The 26492-nt window shown below is 46.6% G+C and overlaps 1 protein-coding gene across 2 annotated transcripts in view; it reads right to left on the bottom strand.

The window, feature by feature from the left end:
• Positions 1–271: 271 nt before the first annotated feature.
• Positions 272–26492, bottom strand: part of LOC120303140 (protein HIRA) — a 28091-nt gene continuing 1870 nt past the window's right edge. Inside the window, exons 2-25 of one of the 2 annotated variants that reach the window (XM_039332358.1) lie at positions 25997–26059; positions 23797–23907; positions 22773–22863; positions 21773–21867; positions 20476–20571; positions 19473–19633; positions 18586–18753; positions 17951–18064; positions 16403–16473; positions 15693–15798; positions 15139–15366; positions 13818–13903; positions 12861–13055; positions 10847–11017; positions 10040–10232; positions 8869–8970; positions 7804–7952; positions 6547–6708; positions 6371–6429; positions 5103–5208; positions 4366–4488; positions 3346–3509; positions 2396–2484; positions 272–1618 (exon numbers count right to left, since the gene is read on the bottom strand). In XM_039332358.1, coding sequence (XP_039188292.1) covers positions 1502–1618; positions 2396–2484; positions 3346–3509; positions 4366–4488; positions 5103–5208; positions 6371–6429; positions 6547–6708; positions 7804–7952; positions 8869–8970; positions 10040–10232; positions 10847–11017; positions 12861–13055; positions 13818–13903; positions 15139–15366; positions 15693–15798; positions 16403–16473; positions 17951–18064; positions 18586–18753; positions 19473–19633; positions 20476–20571; positions 21773–21867; positions 22773–22863; positions 23797–23907; positions 25997–26059 — 3020 coding nt within the window. In that variant the 3' untranslated portion in view covers positions 272–1501. The remainder of the gene's footprint in view (positions 1619–2395; positions 2485–3345; positions 3510–4365; positions 4489–5102; positions 5209–6370; positions 6430–6546; positions 6709–7803; positions 7953–8868; positions 8971–10039; positions 10233–10846; positions 11018–12860; positions 13056–13817; positions 13904–15138; positions 15367–15692; positions 15799–16402; positions 16474–17950; positions 18065–18585; positions 18754–19472; positions 19634–20475; positions 20572–21772; positions 21868–22772; positions 22864–23796; positions 23908–25996; positions 26060–26492) is intronic. The other variant, XM_039332359.1, reaches the window with a different exon arrangement.

Genomic DNA, 26492 nt, shown 5'->3' with positions numbered 1-26492 from the left:
AGATAGATCATGAATTTCATGGCGGAGTGAGGACTCTGCTCTGAGTCTCTCCAGTCTTAATCTGGACTATAATATACTACATTTTTAAATATATTTCCTTGGAACGTTTAGATAAGCTTTTAAAACAGATGTGTCTGCCCCGTCCTTTTTTCCATTGGTCAAATCTGATCTACCCCTCTGAAACGACATTACATGGCTTTTTAGAAGAATCCCTCCTAATAAAACTAGGATGAAAATTCTGTCTGGAAATGCCCAACTAATATTCCTTGGAAATGATAATAAAAAACACATCTTTATTACAGGACAGAATATGCAGTTGCAAATGAGGAAGAAAAAAAAAGACTTAAAACCAGCAAGTTTATACAGTACATGTAACACTCTGGAGAACATCAGACATGTAACATCAGGAAGGCTGTTTACATGAATGTTGCTTCATTCTGTCATGGGTCATTCATTGGCGTAATTTGAGATTATCTCCCTTGCTTTGCAAACTGCTTTGGACCAGTGATACACAAGGACCCACCGCCAAAATAAATAAAAACGACTCATCGGCCGACAACAAAGGCCGAATTCAAGATTTGTTTTTAGGGGGGGTGGGGGGCCTTGTACATTTAATGCCACCACAAGCAGCACAGAGACATTTGTTGTTTGTTCTGAAATCAACGCAACGTTCATTTATTAATTGTACTTACACAAAAAAATAATCTTCCCTCCCCAAATCCCATCCCATTTTTACCTACCCCTTCCCGTTTTGCCAATACCTTTTACAAATAGTTAAAAAAAAAAAAGAGAGAGAGACATTTATTTTGGTACAATTGTTCAGCAACGTAGCCGTCATAATGAATGAAGTTACGTTTGATATAACAAGAGGACTTGGGGGGAAGGGGTGGGATTATTGGCCAGATAAAATTCTCCTATTACAAGTTAGCAAATTTTAGTATAAAAATAGTCCCTTGTGTGATCAAACAGCCTCTCGCTTCTAATGGTTGTCCGCAAATTGAAGAGTTTGTGGGCTGCATAATTCTGGAGGAGTTTTTAGGATTTTCTGCTTTGGGTGGCTCCTCCTTCCATCGCCCCAATAGATTAAATCCTCAGTAAAATCCTCTGAAAGGAGGGCCTGTATGACATTCAGTTTAGCTTCTTGTAATGTGCTTCTCAAAGGATATTCAAAAGGCTCACAAAATGTGTCTTTCTGATATCTGGGACATCGGATCTGGAGTCCAACCGTCCCCTTTGAAGACCATTCTCACGCCCCGACAGCGGTAAGCTGCGATGCTCAACTTCCAGGAGAGAAACCAAGGAACGCATCCTGTCACTTCCCCAGCTTGTCACGCTGTTCCTCTTGCGACCTTCTTTTAAAAACGACAACATTTTAGGCTTGTTAAAAAGACCCCCAGACCTGGCTCCTGCCCCGCGTTTTTCAGCAGGGTTAGCTTCTGCCAACGGGACCCTCTGTTTCTTCCCTGCTCTCCTATTGGCTGGAGAAACGTCTCGGAGGGGGCTACTTGTCTTTCAAAAGGTCCAGCTGCTCCTGATATTCTGTGAAAAGTCGCTGGAAACGAAGGTTCTGCCCGATGACGGGCAACAGTTCCTTGAGCAGATCCCGTTTCCGTAAGCCCTGCGCAAAACACACAAAATTACACAAATAAGCATCTCACAGGCAGGATAGCCACTGCACTGAGCTGTTTCCGCTCACTTGTCTGCATGGAAACGACCCCACAGATCAAGCAGAGGGTGCAAAATCCCCGCTTCAACCTTATTTCTGTAGAAAAAGGCTCTGGAGAAAAACTTCCACAGTAGAAGCTGTTCCACTGTTCACAAGGCATGGAACCATACAAGTAGTCCTCGACTTACAACAGTTTGTTCAGCGACCGTTCCAAGTCACAACGGTGCTGAAAAGAGCAACTTAGGATCCTTTTTCACACTTACAGCCATTGCTGTATCCCCAGGGATGATCAAAATTAAGCCGCTGGGCGACAGACTCATATTTACGACGGCCGCGGTGTCCTGGGGTCACGTGATCCCCTTCTGAGACCTTCTGACAAGCAAAGCCAATTGGGGGGGGGAGCCAGATTCACTTAGCAACCATATTATAATTTTAACCCCTGCAGCGATCCACTCAGCAACTGCAGCCAGAAAGGTCGTAAAACAGGGCAAAAAAAAAAATCACTTAAGACGTCTCAATTAGCAACAGGAAGGTTGCTTAATTGCGATGGTAAGTCGAGGATTATTTGCATGCCATACGTTCCCTCCTGGATGTGGCTGGAAAAGTGAACGCTGGAAGATGGCCGGCATTCAAGCCGATGCTGAACCGTTCCGCAGCTGAGCTAGGGAGGGAAATATAATTTTATGTGTTCCCCCCCCCCAAAAAAAAACCCCCACAATCAATGCTTACCACGACGGTCGATTCCCACTGACTTCCAGAGGAAGAATGGACAGGACCTAACAAATCCTTGCATAATTCCCTCAAGCGATATTCAAAGCCTAAGGAAGACGGTAAAATAAGAAGAGTCACAAACCGGGCCATACTCTCCTCCAACTAATTTAGTAACAACAGGTGCCTGGGGTGCAATCCCCAAATGTCTGGAGCACCGTTTGAATATCGTCGGCATTGACAACATCCCCATCAGTCAATTGCAAAAGGCAGCTTTGCTTGGAACCTGCTGACATTCTGCAACGATACCAATCAAACAACAATATCGGCCTATTCTAAGTACTCTGGAAGGACTCAGTAGCTGGTGGGTAAAAATGTCAAATCCAGTCCAAGCATCTGGCTGTGCAACAAACCGTAATCGTAAGATCGGGAACACTGTATCAACCCCATCAGCATTGACAAGAATCCCATCAGTCAACAGCAAAAGGCAGCTTGACTTGGAACAGCTGACCTCTTGCAAGGATACCATCAAATATTTGCCTATCCCAGTTCCTTAGGAAGGACTCAAAAGGTGGACAAAAATGCCGAATCCAGTCTAAAACATCTGGATGACTGTGTATCAAACCATAACGTTGGCACTGACAACATCTCCGTCGGTCAATTGCCGAAGGGCACTTTACTTGGAATAGCTCACATCCTGCGACGGCATCTCTGACATTATTAAAAACATCTGCCTATTCCAGGTCCTTAGGAGGACTCGAGGCTTAGATAAAAATGCCAAATCCAGTCTGAACATCTTTGTATAAACAACCATAATAATAAGAATCCCCAAACATCTGGAGCACCACTTGAACACCGTCAGCATTGACAACATCCCCATCGGTCAATTGCAAAAGGCAGCTTTGCTCAGGACAGCGAACATCCTGCGACGAGACCTTTTGACACCGTCACACCAGTGCATCGCTCCTTACCTTCCTTAACCAGGTACCGTGCATAGATAAGCAGCCAGTGACGATATTCGTGGCTTGACTGTAAAGCCAGGGCAGACGCCACCTGATTCTCCAGGTACGCTGTGGTGGTTTCTTGCTGCACCAAATGAGGCATGGAGAACAATTTGGCTGCCTGTCGCCCAGAGCTGTGGGAAGGAGCAAAGAGGAAGCAGCTTTTAGGAGCTGAGAGTAGAAGGAGGTGTAGGAGATGACCAGGCTGAGCTCAAGGGAGGGGTGGTCAAAGGCGTCATCAGTCACAAGTCTCTGCGTGCCCACAAGAGATTTAAATCCAGCCCATCTTGAATGCCTTTCTTATCTCCCACTCGTTTCCCTTGACTGTTAATTGGCCAGATTCTTAAGTTTGCAAAAAACCTTTTTAAAGATAGTCCTTGACTTAACGATCACAACTGAGCCCAAAATCTAGGTTGCTAAGTGAAGCATCTGTTACGTGAGTTTTGCCCCATTTTACGACTTTCCTTGCCACTGTTTGCTAAGCGAACTGTAGCAATTGTTAAGCAAGTCACACAGTTGTTACGTGAACCTGGCTTCCCCGTTGACTTTGCTTGTTAGAAGGTTGCAAAGGGAGAAATCACGTGTCCTTGGGACACGGCGACCGTCATAAATATGAATCGGTGGCCAAGCATTTTGAATTTTGATCATGTGACCATGGGGAGGCCGCAACCGTCATTAAATGTGCAAAACGATCCTAAAGTCACTTTTTTCAGTGTTGTTGGTAAGTTTGAATGGATGCTAAATGAACTGTCGTAAGTCGAGGACTATCTGTACTCATTTAAACTGCATGACTCCCCTGATTTCCCCTGCGTTTGACGGGAAAACCGTGAAGGAGCTTTTGGGGGGAAATCCGCACAGTTCCAACAGGGGCTGCTGTGTTCAGAGTTCAAAGCAGGGGTCACCAAGCTTTGGGTGATCAAGAGCTTGGCCTGTTCCGATGGCCCGGTGGCTAAAGGCGGAGAGGTTGGGCGAGACAAGACAAGGTCGTACTTAGACATTCGTCCTTGGATGATGGCTAAAGGTCCTGAACACAGCATGGCCTCCTGGGATGGTAGACTGCTCCTGAAGTCTGCGCACTGTGCCAACATTTCCTGCTTGTCAGAGACAAGGTTCCTGGAAAGAGAGAACACGTTCCAGTTAACCAAGTTGGGAGAGGGCAGGCCTTCTCGCAAAATTAAACACTTGCAAGTTGGAAATTTAACCCATTTTCATTTCCCATCCAGCCCAACCTTGATTCCCGCTTAAGAATCATCCCGCCGTGCAAAGCCAGACTTCCACTTAAATGGGCTGGCCAACTGCAAAATAGGTTTCCAGTTTAAAAAACAAACAAACAACCTGTATTCTTGTAATTGACAGCAAGCCCAAGAAACTGTAGGACAAGGAATGGCAGAATCTGAGGGTGGTGGGGTCAAGAAAGGCGCCAGCCTAGAATCCCTACGTAGCTACCATTAGTTCGAGTCCCATTCCCCTTGAATTCTTATTTCTCCATTCTAGTGCTAAGCATGAGTCGGGAAGATTGCTGGGCACAGACAGGAGTAACAATAAATCAGTTTAATTGGAAGTTCATGGGTGGACCTGATCTTTCGCCCAGGACAGGAACGGAGCAAAATAAAACCACATCTGATTGCCGTATTTACTTAAGAGTTTGTTCCGGAAAGCCTTAGCTGCAGATCTAGCCTGCTTAGCTCAAGAATTGCCTTCCTTATATCTCCCACTCTGAGACTTACCAGGAAGATAGAGAAGGATTAAAGCAATATGCTTTTCCGTCCGACATATTCATCAGGGGGATGCCATGCTGAGTCAGCAAGATTTGAGAGACGGTGGTTTCACTTCCTGCAAAGGTCAAACGTACCCATCAGTTTTCTTGGGAGCAGAAATGTGGGGCGAGACTCATCAGCTGACGGGGGAAGGACAGATAGTCCTTGACTTACAGCTGTTCATTTAGTGACCGTTGGGAGTTAACAGTGGCAATGGCGAAAAAAAAGTGACCTACATGTGTCCTCAGACTTACAACTTCGGTCATGTGTGTTGTGATTTCTCACCAGCTAGTGGACCAGGCAGCTGAATCTGAGGAGGAGGAGGGGCCTGGAGTGACATTAAGAGTCAGAGGAAGACTCTGAGGAGCTCCAAGACTTACAGTCTGACGAGGAGCCTGGCCCCTCTACTCACGCTCAGGCTGAGACATAGCTGTGCTGGGAGCCTGAGTTGGACAGTGATGAAGAACATCTGGGGCAAATCGCAGATGCAAGAGAAGCAAGTAGGACAGAGGAATGCAATGGGGCGGCTCCAAAGGCAAAGGAGAAGGCATTAGGAAGCCACACCTTGGCTGCATAATAAAAGGGAACGTGTGGGAGGTGCTGGTTGTTGAAGGCAACTGTTTGTGTTAAGGAATCGAGTTTCTGTGAAATGTGTTTGTTTGCCTTGGACATTGACTCAGGTTGTGAATAATAAAAGGGAATTGCTTTTTTCCTGCGGTTCCAGCTTGCTTGTTGGAAGGGGGGTTTCTCCTTGTGAGCATTAACAAGGACTCACGTAGGCTGAGACAGAATAAGGTGATTATCACTTGTCAACATTCCAGCCGATGTCCGACAACCACTCAATTAAGCCAGATTTGCTTAATGACTGTATTATTCACTTAAATAACTGCAGGGACTAGAATTTCTGCTGGCAAGGAAGAGGTGGTGATTAAGTAAGTCAGCCCCATTTTATGACCTCTTGGGCCACGGTTATTAAGCAAATTTACTGCAGTTGTTAAACGAGTCGTGCAGCGAATCCCATCGCTCTGGGACCCGCAACTGTTGTCAACGCGTGCCAAGCGCCCCAAATTGGACTGTGTGAGAGCACGGGGATCCTGTGAGAGTCATAAGTGCAAGGGCCAATGGCAAGTCCCTTTTTTTGTGCTGTGAAAACTTGGAAAGCGTCGCGAAACAAAGAGACGTTAAGTCCAGGGTGATTTGTAAAGAGGATTCTGATGGGCCCAGGTGATTGTCATTACCTGCTAAAATGGTTTGTAGGGACTCGTCTTTCACCACCACTGTCTGCTTCCTCACGTTCCTAGGGGAAAAAAGAGGTGGGAGAACAAAAGGGTCATTCCGTTCCACGTGACGCGTCTTTGCAAAGGAAGATGGAAAAAAAGACGGTCGGGGAGGGAAAGAGAGGTTCACTGCTTACCAGACTGATAGGGTGGCCGCTGTGGTGAGAGCCATGATGTAAAACCCTGTACAGTGCAACGTGGAGATGGGGGAATGCAGGACGATGGGAGGGAGGAGGCGACGGCCACACGCCGAAAACACAGAGAGGGTCCGCTTTTCACAAGCCACGCTCACCACCTCGCTGGGGGGGAAAAGCACAAGAGAAATAGACGTTTGGTGAAGACATCAGGCTAGAAAGAGGGAGACGGGAGTTCTAGTCCCACTCTAGGTGTGAAAGCCAGCTGAAGGTCTTTCTGCCCCTCATCCCGAGACGGTGAGTTCTAGTCCCACCTTGGGCGTGAAAACTGGCTGAGTGACTTTGGACCGATCACCAGGAGACTGGGAGTTCTAGTTCCATCTCAGGTGTGAAAGCTGGCTGGGTGACTCTGTGCCAATCATCTGGAGACGGTGAGTTCTAGTCCTGGCCTTGGGCATGAAAGCCTGCTGGGTGACTATGGACCAATCACCAGGAGACTGGGAGTTCTATCTAGTTCCATCTTAGGCATGACAACTGGCTGGGTGACTTTGTGCCAATCATCTGGAGACGGTGAGTTCTAGTCCTGGCCTTGGGCATGAAAGCGGCTGGGTGACTTTAGACCGATCACCAGGAGACTGGGAGTCCTAGTTCCATCTTAGGCATGAAAGCTGGCTGGGGAACTTTCAGCCAATGATTAGGAGACTGTGAGTTCTAATCCCACCTCAGGGATGAAAGGCAGCGAGGTGACCTTGAGCCAGTCCCTCTCACCCTCAGCCCAACCCACCTTATGGGATTGTTGTGCTTGGAAAAATAGAAGCAGGAAGGAATATTAGGTGTGTTCACCATCTTAAGTTTTTTATAAAAATAATAAAAGATGAGATTTAAAAAAAAAAACCTAAAAAGAAAAAGGCACAATTCCTTAACCTTTCCAGCAAAGCTGATTAGCCTACAAAACAGTAACAAAACCAAAATAAAAAACCAACATTAAGATTAAACCAGGCATATGAACAAACCCAACCAGCTTCAAAAGGATCCGGGATAGAAAAATCGTGCAAGGACGATTCTGGATCCCTGGCTTACAGGGGCGAGCGAGACAGGCCTAAAAGGCAGATGGTTGATCCCCAAATATTAGACTGTGTGAATTGGGAGTCTCAGATCAACACAGAGGCCTCACCTTGGGAAAGGTCACTTTTTAATCCAATGCATCAAGTTTTTAGCACGTTCTCTCTTCACTGCGCGTACCCAGACCCCCACGCTTACCAGCTTCCCGCCGCGGAGAGAATTCGGCTGGTGAGCAACGTCTCCCACTCTTTCCCGTCTCGGTTGCATTTCAGTCTGCTGAGCTTGGACCCTCCCACGGCTGTGATCTCGTTTTCCACTTCGATATACATCGAGGGATCGGAGCTCACCTGCAAGAGAGGTTTCATCTGAGCCCCTAAGCAGTCCCAGTGCAAGCCAACGGAGAAACCTGGAGGTTTGTGAAGAACCTGATCTGGGGTGTAGTTAAAAGGGCAGGTATGTTCCTCTCCTTGAGATAGGCAGACCGACAGAAGGAAGGAAGGAAGGAAGGAAGGAAGGAAGGAAGGAAGGAAGGAAGGAAGGAAGGAAGGAAGGAAGAAAGAAAGAAAGAAAGAAAGAAAGAGAAAGAAAAAAGAAAGAAGAAAGAAAGAAGAGAGAAAAAGAAAGAAAGAAAGAAAGAAAGAAAGAAAGAAAGAAAGAAAGAAAGAAAGAAAGAAAGAAAGAAAGAAAGGAGGGAGGGAGGAAGGTGGGAATGAGAGGAAGGGGAGGGAGAGAGGGAGGGAGGGAGAGAAGGAAGGAAGGAAGGAAGGAAGGAAGGAAGATGGGAATGAGAGAAAGGGGAGGGAGGGAGGGAAGGAAGGGAGGAAGGAAGGTGGGAATGAGAGGAAGGGAAGGGAGTGAGAGAGGGAAGGAAGGAAGAAAGGAAGAAAGGAAGGAAGGAAGGAAGATGGGAATAAGAGGGAGGGAGGGAGGGAAGGAGGAAGGAAGGAAGGGAGTTGGAGAGAGAGAGAATATACTGGAGATGATAGATAGATAGATAGATAGATAGATAGATAGATAGATAGATAGATAGATGTAGGTAGGTAGGTAGGTAGGTAGGTAGATAAATAGGTAAATAGGTAGATAGATAATAGAGCGACAGAGATAGAGATAGAGATAAAGATAGATAAAGCTGAACTAGATAGAGTAGCTAAGAAGAAATATAGATATTTAGATAGATTTGGGGGCCCTGCGTATGATTCCAGGTTAGTCAGGTAGAAAAAGGGCGGGACAAGAACCTAATAACAAATACAGTCCACCTCTTACCTGTAAAGCAAACGACTTCTGTAGCACCGGGGTCGGCAGTTTAAGTGCTAAGGGTGTACTGTGGCAAGCCCCATCCTTCTCGGAGGCTAATATAGCTGGAGACTGGGAGACAAAACAAAGCATGTCAAGAAGGAGTTAGGCCCCTCTCAACTCCACTCCGGCACAAATTCTGCGGGCTGATCAAATTACGCAATCTAGCTCAGGGGGTCCCCAACCCCCCGATCCGTGGACCGATACCGGGCCGCAGCATGCCAGCAACCGGTCCGCCCAAACAAGCAAAGCCCCATCCGTGGGATGCAGGCAGCACACAAAACCACGCACTCTCTCCGGTCCGTGGGAAAAAAACCTTCCTCCACGGAACCGGTCCCTGGTGCTCAAAAGCTTGGGGGTGGGGTGGGGGTGCTGATCTAGCTGGTCTTCAGAAGAACTCTGCATGATGAATCTGAGCTGGGTTTGAAATAGCCCAACCAGGCTGAAACGCACGTGTGTTTTGTGAGAAAAATCAGAGTGGAATCGATTAAATCAAGTAGAGATATATACAGAGAGAGAGAGGTCACTGTTTGTTCTTAATAGCAATAGCTAGCGATAGCGTCTAGACCAGTGGTTCTCAACCTTTTTAATGCCGCAACCCCCAACCGGTCGTAAGTCGAGGACTACTCAACCTGTCGTAAGTCGAGGACTACTCAACTGGTGCAGCACCGTTTGCAGAATGGGACTTTTGGCAGGCTCAGCAGGGCAGAGACAGCCTGGACAATTCCTGTTGGCTTTTGAAAGCCCATAGAATTAGACTCTATTCAAGAGAGTCTATTCTATGGGCTTTCAAAAGCCAATAGAATAAAAGGGAGTAGCACAGCTAAGGAAAAGGAGGAAAAAAATGGCGGACTGCGTTGTTTGGCAACCCTCGTGAAATGGTCGTTCGACCCCAAATGGGGTCCCGACCCACAGATTGAGAACCACTGATCTAAGGATTGAGCTTGGCTGTTTCCTTGCAAATGTTTCATGACTCCCCTAGCTAACATCCTCCGTGCTCCTTTGCAATAAACCAGGATGATTTGCTTAATTTGCCTGCAGCTAGATTCAGAACATACAGTCTGGTTTCTAAAATGGATAAAAAAAAAAAGCGGGATCTGTCGTCGTGTATCGGAGAGAGATGACGAGCGCCTTCGGTTACCTGAACGGTTAAAGTGACAGGCATCAGCCGGGAGTCTTTCCGAGGTCTGCCTTTCTTCTTCTTTTCAACTTCAAGGTCCAACTTTCGCTTGGACAGCGACAAGGGTTTGATGGCGAGTTTTTCTTCGCTATCGCTGCTACTTTCTAGGAGATCCCTGGGTTTGCTTTCCCGAACGGAGTTCTGCTCCTTCAGTCTGCAGAAAAAAAGGAAAAACAAAACAAAACCAGTTTGATCCAGTTTTTAAGGAACCAGGCGAGAAAATGGCAGACCAACGTGGTCCTTTTACGACTTGTGGACTTCAACTCCCAGAATTCCTCAGCCAGCGTGTCATAAAAGGACCAAGTTTGAAGACTCCCGTGGAAGATTCCGAGTTCTAGTTCCACTTTAAGCATGAAAGCTGGCTGGGTTTCATGACTTTGGGCCAGTCACTCTCAGCCCAATGCTCCTTACAGGGCTGTTGTGGAGAAAGTAGGAGGAAGCAGGGTTATTGGACATGTCTCTAGTCTTGAGTTAGTTCTAAAAATTATAAAGCCAAGATACAAATCAATTAAATTAGGGTTTCAGATCGAGATTGTAAATATTTGGCTGACCACAAGAGGGCACCAAAGAACGAGAGTTTCTGGGTCTCTTTGCTGCCATCTAGTGGGCATTTAAATTTGTGACGTGCAACGCTGGAAGCCCTGTCGACGTCCTATTCCTCCTAAGCCAGCATCCTTTGGACTGCAGAGGAGACCAGCACGATGCTTTCTCCTTTGCTTACAATACGGTGTCCAGCTGAAATGGTTCTTTTCCGCTTCTGCGCCTCACCTGTCCAAGGTAACCTGATTGGCGTGCGAGACGGGGGAAGTCCCTGAGGTGGCTTTGGATCGCTCTGTAAACCGAGAATCAAAAGCCTTCATGGGCTCAATCTTAGAAGAAGCGGACAGCACCGAGGACGAAGAGGCTGGGAGAGCAGCTGAAGCCGAGGTAGCGTTCACACTGGGAAAAGAGAAAGCAAAGACAAAATAAACACATTTGAAGCACCCCACGTATCTGGCAGGGGTCCGCTCTGTTCACAACCGGCAATAAACAGCATCACAAACAGTTGTGGTTTTTTAACCCCTTACCCGGTCGAATTGGGGGGCAAGGGCTCATTTTCTAAAGCAGTAGTTTTCAACAAACATCTGTGGACTTCAACTCCCAGAATGCCCCAGCCAGAATTCGGGGACTTGAAGCCCGCACATCTTGAGAAGTGTTCAGGACCGGGACAAATCCAGATCACACAGAGGGATGGGCTTGCTTGGCATCTACTACATTAAACCTTGGGGACGCCTGATAGAGAAGCACCAGGCGAGCCGTATCCACGTCCTTCGGAAATGTAAGCTGACCCAACTGTGGAATTTCCGCTTGCATGTCTAGGTAGCTTAGGAACAAGCAAACCGGATGGGACAACCCACCAGGGCCAACTCACTATACTGCCTACTCGCCACGGCCAAGTTGCCACAGGACAACTCGCTGTGGAACAATTCAATTTTAATTCTTTCCAATAACTGAGCCCGATTTTAATTTTGCTCACTCGCCTTTCGTTTGATCCCTCCTTATCGCCTCCTTCCTTTTAATGGTTTTACTCCATTTCTTCGATATTAGCGCAACTCCTGTCCTGCAGCAAGTGGTCGTGGCAAGTTGTGTAGTTGTGAATGGGCTGTGGCAAGTTGTGGTAGGGGTGAATTGGCCGTAGCGAGCTGGCTGCAGCGAATTGTCCTAAACCCCCAGCGTGGGACCACTCTACCAGTGGGACGGTCTTCAGCCCATTACATCGGCCCGTCCCACCGGATTCGGCAGGGAAGGCATCCCGTAGATGCCATCAGTTAAAGGACTTGGATGGGTGGAGTGCCTTCTCTGCTGTTGCCCCCTCCCTGTGGAATATTCTCCCCCCCCCCGAGGTGAGGCAGGCCCCCCCACTCCTGGCCTAATGAAAAGGAATCAAAACGTGGCTCTGTGGCCTTGCGTGGGGAGTCCAGAGGAGCATGCAATCCTGGAGGTAGTTAGCTAATTTTAACAGTGCTTGCCTTTTTTTTTTTAAAAAAAAAAATTAATTAATTAATTAATAGTTATATATCGTTTTCGTGTTTTAATGTTCACCGCCCAGAATCTCTCTTTGAGGGAGATCGATGGTTCAAAGATGTGAAAAATAAATACGTTAAGTGTAAGGTCTCTGAAGATGAAGGCCATCACAGGTAGAGCTTCCACCTCACTAAATGTCTATCGAGATTCTCCATCATCCAGGTCGTGGTTGTCCCAAAGGTGCTTTTTCACGAGGCCACTGGACCTCCTTGTTTTTCTTTGAAGACGTTTCGCTTCTCATCCCAGAAGCTTCTTCAGCTCTGACTGGAGGGTGGGGAAGGGAAGGATTTATACTCCTCGTAGACAGCTGGTCATTTGCATCCTTTTAGAGAGTCGCTGAGGCCACCTGGAGGTTTATCTCTAGTCTACAACACAGTCCTTTCAGCAGGTCCAAGAAGGCTCCACGCCCATTCACACCACTCAGGTGATTTTGAAGACACAGACAAATCTCCAAGTGGCCTCAACGACTCTCCAAAAGAAGACAAATGACCAGCGGTCTGCAAGGAGTATAAGTCCTTCCATTCCCCACCCTCCAGTCAGAGCTGAAGAAGCTTCTGGGATGAGAAGAGAAAGCTCTTCAAAGAAAAACAAAGAAGCCCAATTGCCTCCTGGAACAGCAGCTTTGGGATGTCCTCCTCACTACGCCAACCCATGCTTCAGTGAACGGGTCCTTGGTTCACCCGAGTCAGAAGGAGAAGGCCTTTCTTTTGATGCTCACCCATCCTTGTTGGCTACGTCTTCCGCCGATTTAGCGGCCGCTGCCATGGGCTCTAAGGCAGGCTTAGCGGTGCCCAGGGAGTTGGCCGTGTTGTAATCTAACGCTATGAGCTGATTTGTCTGGGAAGCGGACATCATGGACCCGGCTAAGGACCCAGAGAGTGGGATGCTGTTAAAGAGGGCGGTCGAAAAATCCCTGTTGGAAAAAGAAAGGCCGTCAGGGGTAAATGGGGGTATGTTATCCCCACCGGACCGACCAGGACCAATATTTTAAATAGGTCCTGTCTAGGTCATCTTCAACTTACAAGCCTTTGTTCAAGGACTGAACAGAAAACGACAGAAAACCGTGACTTTATGACCAGGCCTCACGCTAACTACCGCCGCAGCGTCCCCAGGTCACATGATCAACATTTAAATATTTGGGAAACCGGTATGCATTTATGACCGGGGCTGCATCCCGGGGGGTGGGGTGGGGTGACGTGATCGCCAATAGGTGACCTTTCCAGTTTGGCTTCGGACAAGCAAAATCCATGGGGAAGCCGGGGTTTGCTTAATGACTACATTAGGAAATCAGGAGGATTCAGGTAACAAGAGTGGCGGATTTGCTAAACAATAGCACGCTTCGCTTTGTGACCGCGGTGATCTGCCTAACCGGAAAAGATCATACGACTGGGCACAATGCGCTGAACAACTGTCTTGCTTAGCAACAGAGCTTCCGCTCCCAATTCTGGTCGCAAGTTGAGGACTTATGAATCACACTGTGATTTAAAAAAAAAAAAAAGGACAGCTGATATTTGGATACATCTTGTTAATTCTTTGCAATCCTAGCTGGAGGGGGTGAGGTCGTTTTGAAAGTGGTTAGGTCTGGCCTGCTTCTTCCAGGGGCTGAGAGCATTTTGTCCACTGCTACTTTGGGAACAAAACAAGACAAAAGTCCAAAATATTTTGCAAACAGTACCCTGTGTCCAGCTGAGCTATGCAGAGCGGTGTGATCCTTCGCCGACCATCGGCTGTCCGCGTCTCAACTTGTTTTTTTAATAGGTTCTGCCAGGAAGAAATAGGATTACTAGGGTTTTGGTTTTATAGTCGCGACGAAGTTTGACCAAGCCCCAGCCTCCCAGTATCCCTTGTTCAGGTTGGTGGCCATATAAACGGGGTGGATAAAGCAATATTAAATAAATAGATATATCAAAATATCTCTTAGGTTGATATGAAAGCTCCCTTTTTTCCTTTTGGTCATTTTTTTTTTTTTTTTACTTCCCATGACGTATTTAAAGGGCGTTAATCGAAAAATCTACTTTTAAGGGCGGTTTTGCTTCATCTGTTAACAATGGGCTGCCTCAGCCTTGTGTTCCCTAAGCACAAAAAGAGAGGAGACGATGGGAAGGCGATTGGAAGAGGGATAGAGAGGGAGGGAAGAAGGAAGGAACGTATACCTGAAAAGAGAGAAGGAAAGAAATGAGAGGAAGGTAGATAGGTAGGGGGATGGGAGGGAGGGAGGGAGGGAGGGAGGGAGGGAGAAAGGAAGGAAGGAGAAGGGAAGAGGAAAAATGAAAGGGAAGGAAGGGGAAGGGACAAGAGGAAAGAAATGAAGATGGAGGGAGAAGGGAAGGAAGGAAGGAAGGAAGGAAGGAAGGAAGGAAGGAAGGAAGGAAGGAAGGAAGGAAGGAAGGAAGGAAGGAAGAACTGTAGGGTCCTTGGTGCTCTCTGAGCTTGCTTCTTTTCTTGCAGACATTTCATTATCCAAACTAGGTAAAATCGTTAGTCCTAGAAGGGAGTGGAATTTATGCAAAGGAAGGAAGGAAGGAAGGAGAAGGGAAGAGGAAAAATGAAAGGGAAGGAAGGGGAAGGGACAAGAGGAAAGAAATGAAGATGGAGGGAGTGAGGGAAGGAAGGAAAGAAGGAAGGAAGGAGAAGGGAAGAGGAAAAATGAAAGGGAAGGAAGGGGAAGGGACAAGAGGAAAGAAATGAAGATGGAGGGAGGGAGTGAGGGAAGGAAGGAAAGAAGGAAGGAAGGAGAAGGGAAGAGGAAAAATGAAAGGGAAGGAAGGGGAAGGGACAAGAGGAAAGAAATGAAGATGGAGGGAGAAGGGAAGGAAGGAAGGAAGGAAGGAAGGAAGGAAGGAAGGAAGGAAGGAAGGAAGGAAGGAAGGAAGGCTATTTCTATCAAAGAGGCAGATCTTCCACGGCTACATCATGATACGTATATTTGAGTTTACGAGTTTATTGAAAAGAAGGACCGGAGGAATGAAACAGGGCACAGGAAAAAAAAAAACTACCTTTCTAATGTCCTCTAAGCTTTCTCCATTCACCATGCTGGCCAACTTAGGAGCTGTGACTGCTACTCCCGGACCAATCCCGTCTCGGAGGGCCTCGTTCTTCTTCTCCATTTGCTGCTGCCTTTGCTGGTACTTGAGCATCTCCGGATTCTCAATAATGGCGGTCGAGAGATGGGCCTCCGTCATTATCGCTAAACTTTTGCCATAGGTAGACTGGTGGATGTTGCTCTGAAAGGGGTTAGAACATCAGAACGTAAGCGGCGTCCTCCGGATCAGATCTCCTAGTCCAGGGGTCCCCAACCCCAGGTCTGTGGACCGGTACTGGGCTGCGGCATGCCAGCAACCAGTCCGCACAAACAAGCAAAGCCCCATCCGCGGGATGCAGGAGGCACACAAAACCACGCACCCTCCAGTCTGCGGAAAAACCTCTCTCCACGGAACCGGTCCCTGGTGCCCCAAAGGTTGGGGACCCCTGCTCTAGGCAGTCTGGTATTATTTAAAATAGAAGGGATTTGAAAGGTTAGAATGCTCAGCTAAACCAAAACCACAGGCACCTTCTCTTCCTCACTCAAGGGGTCGCCAAGCTCGTCTTGGGAAAAATCCAGAAAGGCCACGGACCCGTCCATGGAACACACTAAAATGCCAAGGCCGTTCAGAGTCCTGAAGGAGAAGAAACAAAAATGGAGATTTAATCATCCAGGTTCCCAAAGGTGCTCCCCCCCCCCAGCAACTGGGCTTTCTTTGTTTTTCCTTGAAGACGTTTCGCTTCTCATCCAAGAAGCTTCTTCATTTCTGGACTGAAGAAGTGAAGTGAACTGAAGAAGCTTCTACGGTAGGATGATGACAAAATGACAGAGTTGGAAGGGACCTTGGAGGTCTTCTAGTCCAACCCCCTGCTCAAGCAGGAAACCCTATACCAGGGGTCTTCCAACTTGGTCCTTTTATGACTTGTGGACTTCAACTTCCAGAATTCCTCAGCCAGCGTGCCTGGCTAAGGAATTCTGGGAGTTGGAAGTCCACAAGTCATAAAAGGGCCAAGTTGGAAGACCCTTGCTTGTGGACTTCAACTCCCAGAATTCCACAGCCAGCATGCCTGGCTGAGGAATTCTGGGAGTTGGAAGTCCACAAGTCATAAAAGGGCCAAGTTGGAAGACCCTTGCCCTATACCATTTCAGACAAACGCTTGTCCAATCTGTTCCTCAAAGGCTCCAGTGATGGAGCACCCACAACCTCTGAAGGCAAGTGCCTGTGAAAGCTATCTTACCATGAAATATCCATGATGGACTTGTCGAATAGCTCATGTATGACAACCAAAGGCCTTTTCAGACACGTCAGCTAAAAACAAAATGACAGGAGTATGAGTGTCACAAAAGGAGTCTCACATCCTGAGACTTAACGATGTACTTCAGTGAGCATACATTCATCTGTGCTACAAGAGTAACTAAGAGTGGAAAATTTAAGCAAATTGGTGGGAACCTGCCGCCTTCAAATCATGTCACCGGTGGTCCTCCATTTATGCCCATTTGCTGATTTATGTCCATCAGCAAACTCTCACGACTGCAGTTTATGATGGTTTTGCCAAAAAACCAGCACAACTGGCAAAACGTTGCTACAGTAAACAACTGGGGCATTTGCACTTAGGCTGCTTAATGATTGCCCCAAAATATTTCATAAAATCAGCTTGGTCACCTAACCCTTTTATAACTGCGACAACCATAATGGACATTACAGTCGTAACTGGAGGACTAGCTGTATAGTACAATTCCAAGCAGTTCCCAATGGTATGGCAAAACCAAGAGTTGCTGGGAATTGTTATTCAGCAAAATTGGAATTTCAGAACAACATCAGGACCACAAACTCCCCATGTTTGAATCTTGAGGAGGGAATATAACTTTTATGATCTAGTAGAAATTACAGCATTCTGAGCCATGAATGCAAAATGCTTTGATTGACCATTTGATCGCCTTTTTAAAAGATGGGAGTGACCCACAAGCACCCTCACATTATCTCCTGCATGTTTAAAGGGGAAGGGATGGAAAACTCACGAAGTGGCCCTTTTAAAAACCCAATCCTTCGAAAGACATGGAACCTGGCTTAGTCTGAGGTCAGTTTCAAAGCAAAGCAGGATCTGAATCTGAAGAAGACTAAAACTGGGGTGTCCGACCTCGGCAACTTTTAAGACTTGCAGACTTCAACTCCCAGAATTCTCCAGCCAGCCATGCTGGGAGTTGAAGTCCGCAAGTCTTAAAAGTTGCAAAGATTGGACATCCCTCACCTAAAAACGTCATCCCAAAAAAGGCCCAAAGATTTTGATTTGATTTTGCAAAAATACAGACGTGCAAAAAAGACCACCTACCCCAGGGGTGGGGAACCTTGGCTCTTTTATGACTGGTGGACTTCAACTCCCAGAATTCCTGAGCCAGCCATGCTGAGGGGAAAGGGAGAGGTTTCCAAGCTGAGCCATGCTGGCTCAGGAATTCTGGGAGTTGAAGTCCATGAGTCATAAAAGAGCCAAGGTTGCCTATCCCTGGCCTAACCCACTGTTTCTCAGCCTTGGGTACTTTAAGAGGTGTGGACTTCAACTCCCAGAATTCCTGAGCCAGCCATGCTGAGAGGAAAGGGAGAAGTTTTCCAAGCTGAGCCATGCTGGCTCAGGAATTCTGGGAGTTGAAGTCCACAAGTCATGAGGAGGCCATACGTTTCCTCCATGCTGGCTCAGGAATTCTGGGAGTTGAAGTCCACGAGTCATAAAAGAGCCAAGGTTCCCCACCTTTGACCTAACCCCTTAAATCTGACCAGACCTGTTACTTACCCAGACAGAAAGAGATCGGTCTTTGCTGCCAACTGCACAACAGCAGTAAGGACAACTTGGTTTGGTAGAGCTGCCATTCTTTTGCTTCTTTTTAAAGATTTTTGGATTGAATTTCTGGAAAAAAAGAATTGAGTTTTTTTCTTAATTTAATTTTTTTTTTTTTTTAAAAAAAGGTACTTTAAGAAAAGGAACTAGCAGATGCTTTGCAGGTGGTTCTCGACTTACAAACCAGCCCTTAAGCCAGGGGTCTTCAAACTTGGCCCTTTTATGATTTGTGGACTTCGACTCCTAGAATTCCTCAGCCAGGCACGCTGGCTGAGGAATTCTGGGAGTGGAAGTCCATAAGCCCTAAAAGGGCCAAGTTTCAAGACCCATGCCTTAAGCGGCTGTTTGAAATCAGGACAGAAAAAATGACTCAGGACCGGTCCTCCCACTTATGACCATCAAAGCACCCCTAAGGGCTGCTGTTTCGGCTCCAGACGTATTTGTCTTGATATTAAACTCTTGATATTCTGTGTATTTTGACTCTCCTTCAATGTACCCGTATCAAAATTTGATTTTGAATTTGATTATCACCACCGTTTTGTCGTAGTTAACTTTGGAACAATCTCCTTTCAGGATGGGAAAGAACTCACCACTACGGTCACTGCTTTGCGGTGCCCGACAAAATCCATGTTGGTTTTCCATCCGTCCCTTTCAATGATCTGGGCGGTGGGCCCAGAGTTATTCATGGCGTGAGCCGAGACCAGATAGTGCCCATCGGGAGACCAGCTGATGCGCAACACGTGGGTTGTGCCTCCACACTGAAAGAGAACGAGGACAGCGTGCACAAAAGTAAGTCAGGGGTGTTTTTTTTTTGCAAAGGTACGCAGGCGGAGAAGTACGAAAGAGATAAGCAGAGCTATTCTGATTTTCTACTGCAGGGGCCTTCAAACTTGGCCCTTTTACGACTCATGGACTTCAACTCCCAGAATTCCTCAGCCAGCTATGTCATCCACTATGACAGTGATGGCGAACCTTTTAGAGACCGAGTGCCCAAACTGCAACCCAAAACCCACTTATGCACCGTCGAGTGCCAGGTAGGTGTGGCCCATTGGGTGGGTGTGGCTGCGGTGGTAACAGCAGACTGGGTGGGACTAAAAAGTTCAACCAATCAATTCCAACTTTGCAAGATCTTTTTTTTCCCGCGAGAAGTTGAAATTGACTGATTGATTGAACCTTTTTTTTTTTTTTGCACACGGCGGCGGAGGCCTAAAGCGAAAAGGTTTTATAAAACCCAGCTGAAGGCCTAGGACTGGGGCAACGGCACGCGTGCCCACAGCCAGGGCTCTGAGTGCCGCCTCTGGCACCCGTGCCATAGGTTCGTCACCACTGCACTATGAGATTCTAGGAAAAGATGTAGCTGCTTTAAAGAGTCTCAGGCAAGTGGGTGTTTTGGAACTGACTTGGAAGCATTTCTCAGCCTGGCTGCGGAAGGATGGAGCGATGCAGGAATAGTTAAGAGCGCTCTCGCCATACGTACTTCATCAAAAGGTTTCGTAATGCTGGTTTCTAGCTGCCAATCCATCGTTCGCCAGACCTTCAAGCTTCGGTCATCAGCTTGAGAGGCAATGTATTTCCCAACGGGGTCCCAGGTGAGCCCCTTAACCAGGCCAGAGTGGCCTTTCAGTGTAGCAAGGATTTCTACAGGTAAAAAAAAAACAAAAAAAAAGAGAGAGAGAGTGGAAAGACTGGTTACTGGAAATGTTTTCGGATTAGAGAAAAACAGATGTTCACACAGTGGCAGAACAATTCAGTCAGTGCTGGCTCTTTGTCAAGAATTTTGAGATTCAAAATGTTTTTATTAATTTCAGCAAAGCATAAAATACCAAACTTAAAGAAAAATGAAGGTAAAATAGGGGAGGAAAAGGGGAAGAGAGAAAAGTGTAGGTAGAGGGGAAAAGGGAAAAAAAAAGCATTGACTTCTGACTCCTTTTGATGCAGAAGAAGAAGACAATAACATGAAACCTCAACGTTTGATTTTTACGTAATAGTATATACTAGCCATTTTAGAATAGAATAGAAGCTGGAAGGGACCTTGGAGGTCTTCTAGTCTAGCCCCCTGCTCAAGCAGGAGGACCTATCCCATCTCAGACAGGTGATTGTCCAGCCTCTTTTTAAAAACTTCCAGCGATGGAGCGCCTACGATTTCTGGGGGTAAGCTGTTCCACTGGTTGATTGTCCTCACTGTCAGGAAGTTTCTCCTTAATTCCAGGTTGCTTCTCTCCTTGATCAGTGTCCAACCATGGTTTCTCATCCTTCCCTCTGGTGCTCTGGTGAACAACTTGACCCCCTCTCTTTTTGGGGGCAGCCCCTCAGAGACTGAAACACTGCTATCATGTCTCCCCTATTTCTTCTTTTGTTTAGACTGGCCAAACCCAAATTCCGTAGCCGTTTCTATAACCCCAAACCCAAAATCAGAGTTTCATTTCCTCCCCCCCTCACCTCAAGCACAAAGTGTCCTTACACTTTCCAAGTGTCCTTACCAGGAAATTTAAGAGCATTCCAGATCACAACCGTGTTGTCCACGCTGCAGGAGGCTAGCCAAGCGTCGTGTGGGGACCACGCCACATCCATGACATCTACAGGGAAGTTTTAAAAAACACGGTCACGTGAATTCCAGGGACAGCATCCGGCCCAAACCAATTCATCCTGTGACAGGAGGATGCTGGAATGGGTTGTGTAAATGCAAAGAGGTGAGCCTAGCGCCCAAATGATGGTCATGGGACTGCAGGGGTGGCGTTACGGTCGTAGGTGTGAGGACAGATTGTGAGAAACTTGGAAACATGGTTGAACAAACCATCATTAAGTCGAGTTCTATATATACTTTTCTCCACGGAAACCTGGTAAGGGAAGGTGGGCTAAGATCCTGATCAAAAAAGCACCAGGCAGGAGTCAGTGGCTGATGGAGGCCTAATATCTGGACATTGCTGGTCGTCCGGGGATCTCCAACTTCAGCAAATTTTCAGACTTGTGAACTTCAGCCAGCGTGGGAATTGAAGTCCGCACGCCTTCAAGTGGCCACAGTTGGGAGACCCTTACAGCAGACCACCCGAGTAAATTTATATAGTCTAGATCAGTGGTTCTCAACCTTTTTAATGCCGTGACCCCCAACCGGTCGTAGGTCGAGGACTACTCAACTGGTCGTAAGTCGAGGACTACTCAACTGGTGCAGCACCGTTTGCAGAATGGGACTTTTGGCGGGCTTAGCAGGGCAGAGACAGCCTGGACAATTCCTATTGGCTTTTGAAAGCCAATAGAATTAGACTCTATTCAAGAGAGTCTATTCCATTGGCTTTCAAAAGCCAATAGAATAAAAGGGAGGAGCACAGCTAAGGAAAAGGGAAAAAAAATGGCAGACTGCGTTGTTTGGCGACCCCCGTGAAATGGTCGTTCGACCCCAAATGGGGTCCCGACCCACAGGTTGAGAACCACTGCTCTAGATTATTTCTGTTCTTATTCTTCTGGACAGGTAGTGTGACAACGCAAGTGGAAGTCCACGGTGTACATAAAAAAACAGACAGAGCTTTAATTGTAGCATCGCAACTGCCGTTTGGACCGTATCTTACAGATATCCCTGTTGCTGGAGTACCTAAATACAGGTAACTCTTGACTCAGGAGCCATAATTGAGTCTAACATTTCTTCGGCTCAGCCAGACGGTTGTTAAGTGATTTTTGCCCAATTTTACGGCCTTTCTTTGCCACAGTTGCTCCATGAACCTTATTTTTAGAAAGCAGAGCACGCAACGCGACCAACCGTCTCAGAGCTTCAAGCACTCTTACCGCCTGTGTGGCTTCTCAGGATGGAGACACACCTCCACTGTTCTACATTAGCAAGCTTACTACCGGAACCGAAGACGGTGCTGGGACCGATGTAGCTGTGGAAGAAACAGGGGAGGTATCAATAAAAGAGAATATTGGTAAATCAGGGTTGAAATGAGGGGTCCTGGGTGCTCTCTGACCTGGGTGGTTTTCTTGCAGACGTTTCATGACTCAACTAGGGAATATCATGAGTGGAATTTGTGGAGAAGAGAAAGAGGAGGAGGAGGAGGAGGAGGAGGAGGAGGAGGAGGAGGAGGAGGAGGAGGAGGAGGAGGAGGAGGAGGAGGAGGAGGATGGATGGCGACTGTGGGGTCCTTGGTGCTCTCTGAGCTTGGTTGCTTTCTTGCAGACATTTCATGACCCAGCTAGGGAATATCATCAGCACTAGAAGGAAGTGGAATTTGTGGAGAGGAAAAGGAGGAGGATTTTTTTGCAGACATCTCGTGACACAATTAGGACACAATGCGAAGAGGGAGGGAGGGAGGGAGGGAGGGAGGGAAGGAAGGAAGGAAGGAAGGAAGGAAGGAAGGAAGGAAGGAAGGAAGGAAGGACGGACTGTGGGGTCCTAAAACACACCATATGCACAAAGCCAAACAGATTGTTGGGGGCAATGTAAAATATATATATATACATTGCTTACTGGTGTACACCGCTTAGAGAGTGCTTGCACTTAAAGCGGTATATAAGTCTCATAAATAAATAAGTTTAAATAGTGTGTCAGCATATACATGTATGCAAAACGTGTGAACAATAATACAATGAGCAACATAAAGTATTAAGTGAAGGTCAAACCATGATAAAATGGGCTGCCATCAAGTCAAAATAGGATAGAGGTTATAATTACAGCTATTTACCCAACCTTGAACATAAGATAAGGAGTTTTTTTTTTCCCAAAAAGAGTCCAAGAAAGGTGCCAAGAATTAAACTTGCTGGGAGGAAGAAGGAAGGAAAGTACACTTACGCCGCTCTCTTCCAGACCATGATCAGTTTGTCATCTCCCCCAGAGGCCAGGTATATGCCATTGTTGGACCACCGCACACAATTCACGCAGGCTAGAACAAAAATGGGAAGACAAAGATGCTTGGGAAAAAACAAAACAAAACCTCAGAACACATTCTTATACTAAGGCGGGAGCTTATATTAGTGGGAGAGTTACCACCTGGTGATATTTTCAAAGCACAGGTGGCGTTTTTAATCCTTCAACACGCTTGGGCTGAGAGGGAGAGACTGGCCCAAAGTCACCCAGCAGGCTTTCACGCCTAAGGTGGGACTAGAACTCACAGTCTCCTGGTGATTGGCCCAAATCACCTAGCAGGCTTTCATGGCTAAGGCGGGACTAGAACTCATTGTCTCCTGGTGATTGGCCCAAAGTCACCCAGCTGGCTTTCACGGCTAAGGCGGGACTAGAACTCACAGTCTCCTGGTGATTGGCCCAAAGTCACCTAGCAGGCTTTCATGCCTAAGGCGGGACTAGAACTCACAGTCTCCTGATGATTGGCCCAAAGTCACCTAGCAGGCTTTCATGCCTAAGGCGGGACTAGAACTCACAGTCTCCTGATGAAAGTCGCCCAGCCAGCTTTCTTGCCTAAGGCGGGACTAGAACTCATAGTCTCCTGATGATTGGCCCAAAGTCACCTAGCAGGCTTTCATGCCTAAGGCGGGACTAGAACTCACAGTCTTCTGGTGATTGGCCCAAAGTCACCTAGCTGGCTTTCATGCCTAAGGCGGGACTAGAACTCACAGTCTCCTGGTGATTGGCCCAAAGTCACCTAGCTGGCTTTCATGCCTAAGGCGGGACTAGAACTCACAGTCTCCTGGTGATTGGCCCAAAGTCACCTAGCTGGCTTTCATGCCTAAGGCGGGACTAGAACACATAATCTCTTGCTTTCTAGTCTGGTGACTTAACCCCTAGACCAAACTGGCTCTCACATTATGCTGGCCCATTAGCCCCCCCCCCAAAAAAATAAAAATCTATGCTACCATACCTAAATGATTGTCCATCTGACAAAGCATTTTGGGCACATTCTCGTTCTTTTCGTCCTCCTCCCTGACGACAGGAGCCATATTCCATATTACCACTTTTCCGGAATCCTGTCCTGAAGACCCCAAGAAAAGCAAACTGCAGTTACTACAAGAGAAGAACAAGGCTGTGCATCTTTGCTAAGGGTCCTTAGAGCTTCCTTTGAAGCAGAGAGTAACTTTCCTCCTCAATTTAGCAAATAACAGAGCACTAGAAGTGTCTCCTTATCCGTCAGGATTTCTCAACCGCGGCCACTTTACGCTGCGTGGACTTCAACTCCCAGAGCTTCCCAGATCGTCTGGCCGCTAGGGAATTCTGAGAGTTGAAGTCCACACCACTTAAAATTAGAGAACCCAATTCCACTGAGCGCCGCAGCGACAGGATTTTAACAAAAATACCCTACAAAGAAACACGGCCTTTAAAATCCAGTTCACGGCTGCACATTTTTTTAAGTTTAGCTGAACGATGCACAACTATGAAACACGCAGCTACAATCTGGACTCTGCAGGAAATCTAACGTCTGTAATGATAGTAGGGAGCCACAAATGTTTTTTAATAATAATTTAAGATCTCAGGAAACACCTATGGCACTTAATTCACAATGGTTTTTTTTTAAAAAAAAAAATTCTGCAGCTAGCATCACTTTGATTAGGGAATAATGTACCCCTGCCACTGTAAATAAAAGAGAGGAAAGTGACTGAACGTTGAAGCCTATTAAATTGCACATTTTGAATTAATCCAACTAATGCCACATTAATTATAACCTCAGGGCTGGCAAGCGTATTTGCTTCTGATATTTTATCCCAAGAATCTCGGTCCCTGCTGTTCGCCACGCTAGCAGCAAGCTGTGGGACTCGCTGCAGGCGAAGTCCACCCCTTAAATAAATCAAAACCAAATGCAGACAGACTCAGGAATAGCCCAGGGCTATTATAACTAGCAAAAACAACCAGCATTCAAACAGGGAGGGAGCATGTCCAAGTCAGATATAACTCTAGGGGTGATGCCTATACTGTTCTTTATTGTCTATCATTTTAGGTCTAAGAATATTTCACTTACGATCTTCTGTATCCCACGCGAAAGGACCAGGGTAATATTTTAAAATGATCATTAAATAAAACATACGTTCAGCATTACTTGATTCAAAAGAGATTTGTTAAGATAAAGGGCTGCTTACTGTATTTACGGGTTGACCTGTGGAAAATTAAAATATTGGCTATGGTTCTTCTATGTGAGGTTTAGGCCCAGGTGAGCTGAGTCAGGCCTCATGCAAAAGTATTGAACCAAAGTTTGCGCTATGTTCAGTTTTACAATCCGAAGGAACTACTGTTTGTAATCTAAACTGCAACTGTATTTGACTTAATATGATTTTTTGCTAAGCTTGCTTGTTTTAAATATATTTTGAACTGTTAAGAAGTAGTGAACTGAAAGTAACTGATGGATGCGGGTTCCAATGTAGACAAGAAAGTTACGTTCAGCAGAAAGTGTAAGATTGCTGACCACGTCTACGGTCTTAGGACGAGAAAGGGTATAAAAAGTTGGGACTGGACCTGATTGATTGGCCACTGGCCTATAGCTGTCCTTATTGGACCTGCTAGGTCACTGGACTTCATTGCAATGGGTTTTTAACGTAAGGGATGTTTATGTGTGTGTTCCAAATTATTCCTGAAATAAACTTCTGAGTCTTAAAGTAAGGAGGATTGTTTTGTGTTACTGTCTCTTGTCTTTTTCACTGGGTTTTTCCACGACACAGCAGGAAAGGCCACTGTTAAGCGAGGCAGTCCTTCTGCGAGGACCTCCACAACGACTCACAGTGTTTTTCGTGGTGGTCGCTGAGCAAGTTGCAGGTTGTTAAGTGAGGACCGCACGCCTTCCCCATTGGCTTTGCCTGCTGGGAGCCAGCAGGGAAAGTCGCAGAGGGCGATCACGTAACTGCGGGATGCTGCAACTATGGTAAATGCAGTTGCCCAAATCATGATCAAATGACCGTGGGGATGTTGCTACATATTTGAAGACCAGTTTTAAGTCTTCCCTCCCGCCACTGCCAAGTTTAAGCCATCGCTGAACAAGTGGTGCCTAAGCAAAGTGTACCTGTACAGGTTACTATTTAAGTTCCTTTTGTGGACTGGGTGCAGGAGTTTACAAGAAACTTTCGCGGCCACCGTACCTTGACCTCCAGTTGCAAACTTGGTCCCATCTGGATGAATGTCAACTGAAAATATCGGCTTGGCTGTGAAAAAAAACAAAAATAAGAGAAAAAAAATCTTTGAGCAGAGAGGATCCTTGGGCTTGTAATGCACCACAGGCTGCAGAGAGAGAGATAGTTTATCACGAACAAACTGATAGTCAGCCAGCAACGATCCAAAATAAAACTTCAAGGTTAAATTTAAACAAGAAGTTGGTTTTCCAAAGGGCCTCAGGGATCAGGGACCAAGAATGTTTTCCAACTCAGCCAAATTCTATTTCTATAATCTCTGAGCACGAAATGGGAAAAAAATGTCTAGCAGCCCGTCACTGCCTCAGCAGGTTGCTGCTAACATATGGCCGAAAAAGAAAAAAAAAGTGCAAACAACTAATAATACGCTTTAAAACCTGCATGTATCCTACCCTCAGGGGTGACCTATTTGATTGCAAAGTTTGCACTCTGGAGGTCTTATTGATCG

Source organism: Crotalus tigris, unplaced genomic scaffold, assembly GCF_016545835.1.
Source record: "Crotalus tigris isolate CLP2741 ecotype Arizona unplaced genomic scaffold, ASM1654583v1 scf7180000024461.2689607, whole genome shotgun sequence".
Lineage (NCBI taxonomy): Eukaryota > Metazoa > Chordata > Lepidosauria > Squamata > Viperidae > Crotalus > Crotalus tigris.
The sequence above is the reverse complement of the archived record's forward strand: the minus strand, read 5'-3'. Positions and strand labels throughout refer to the sequence as shown.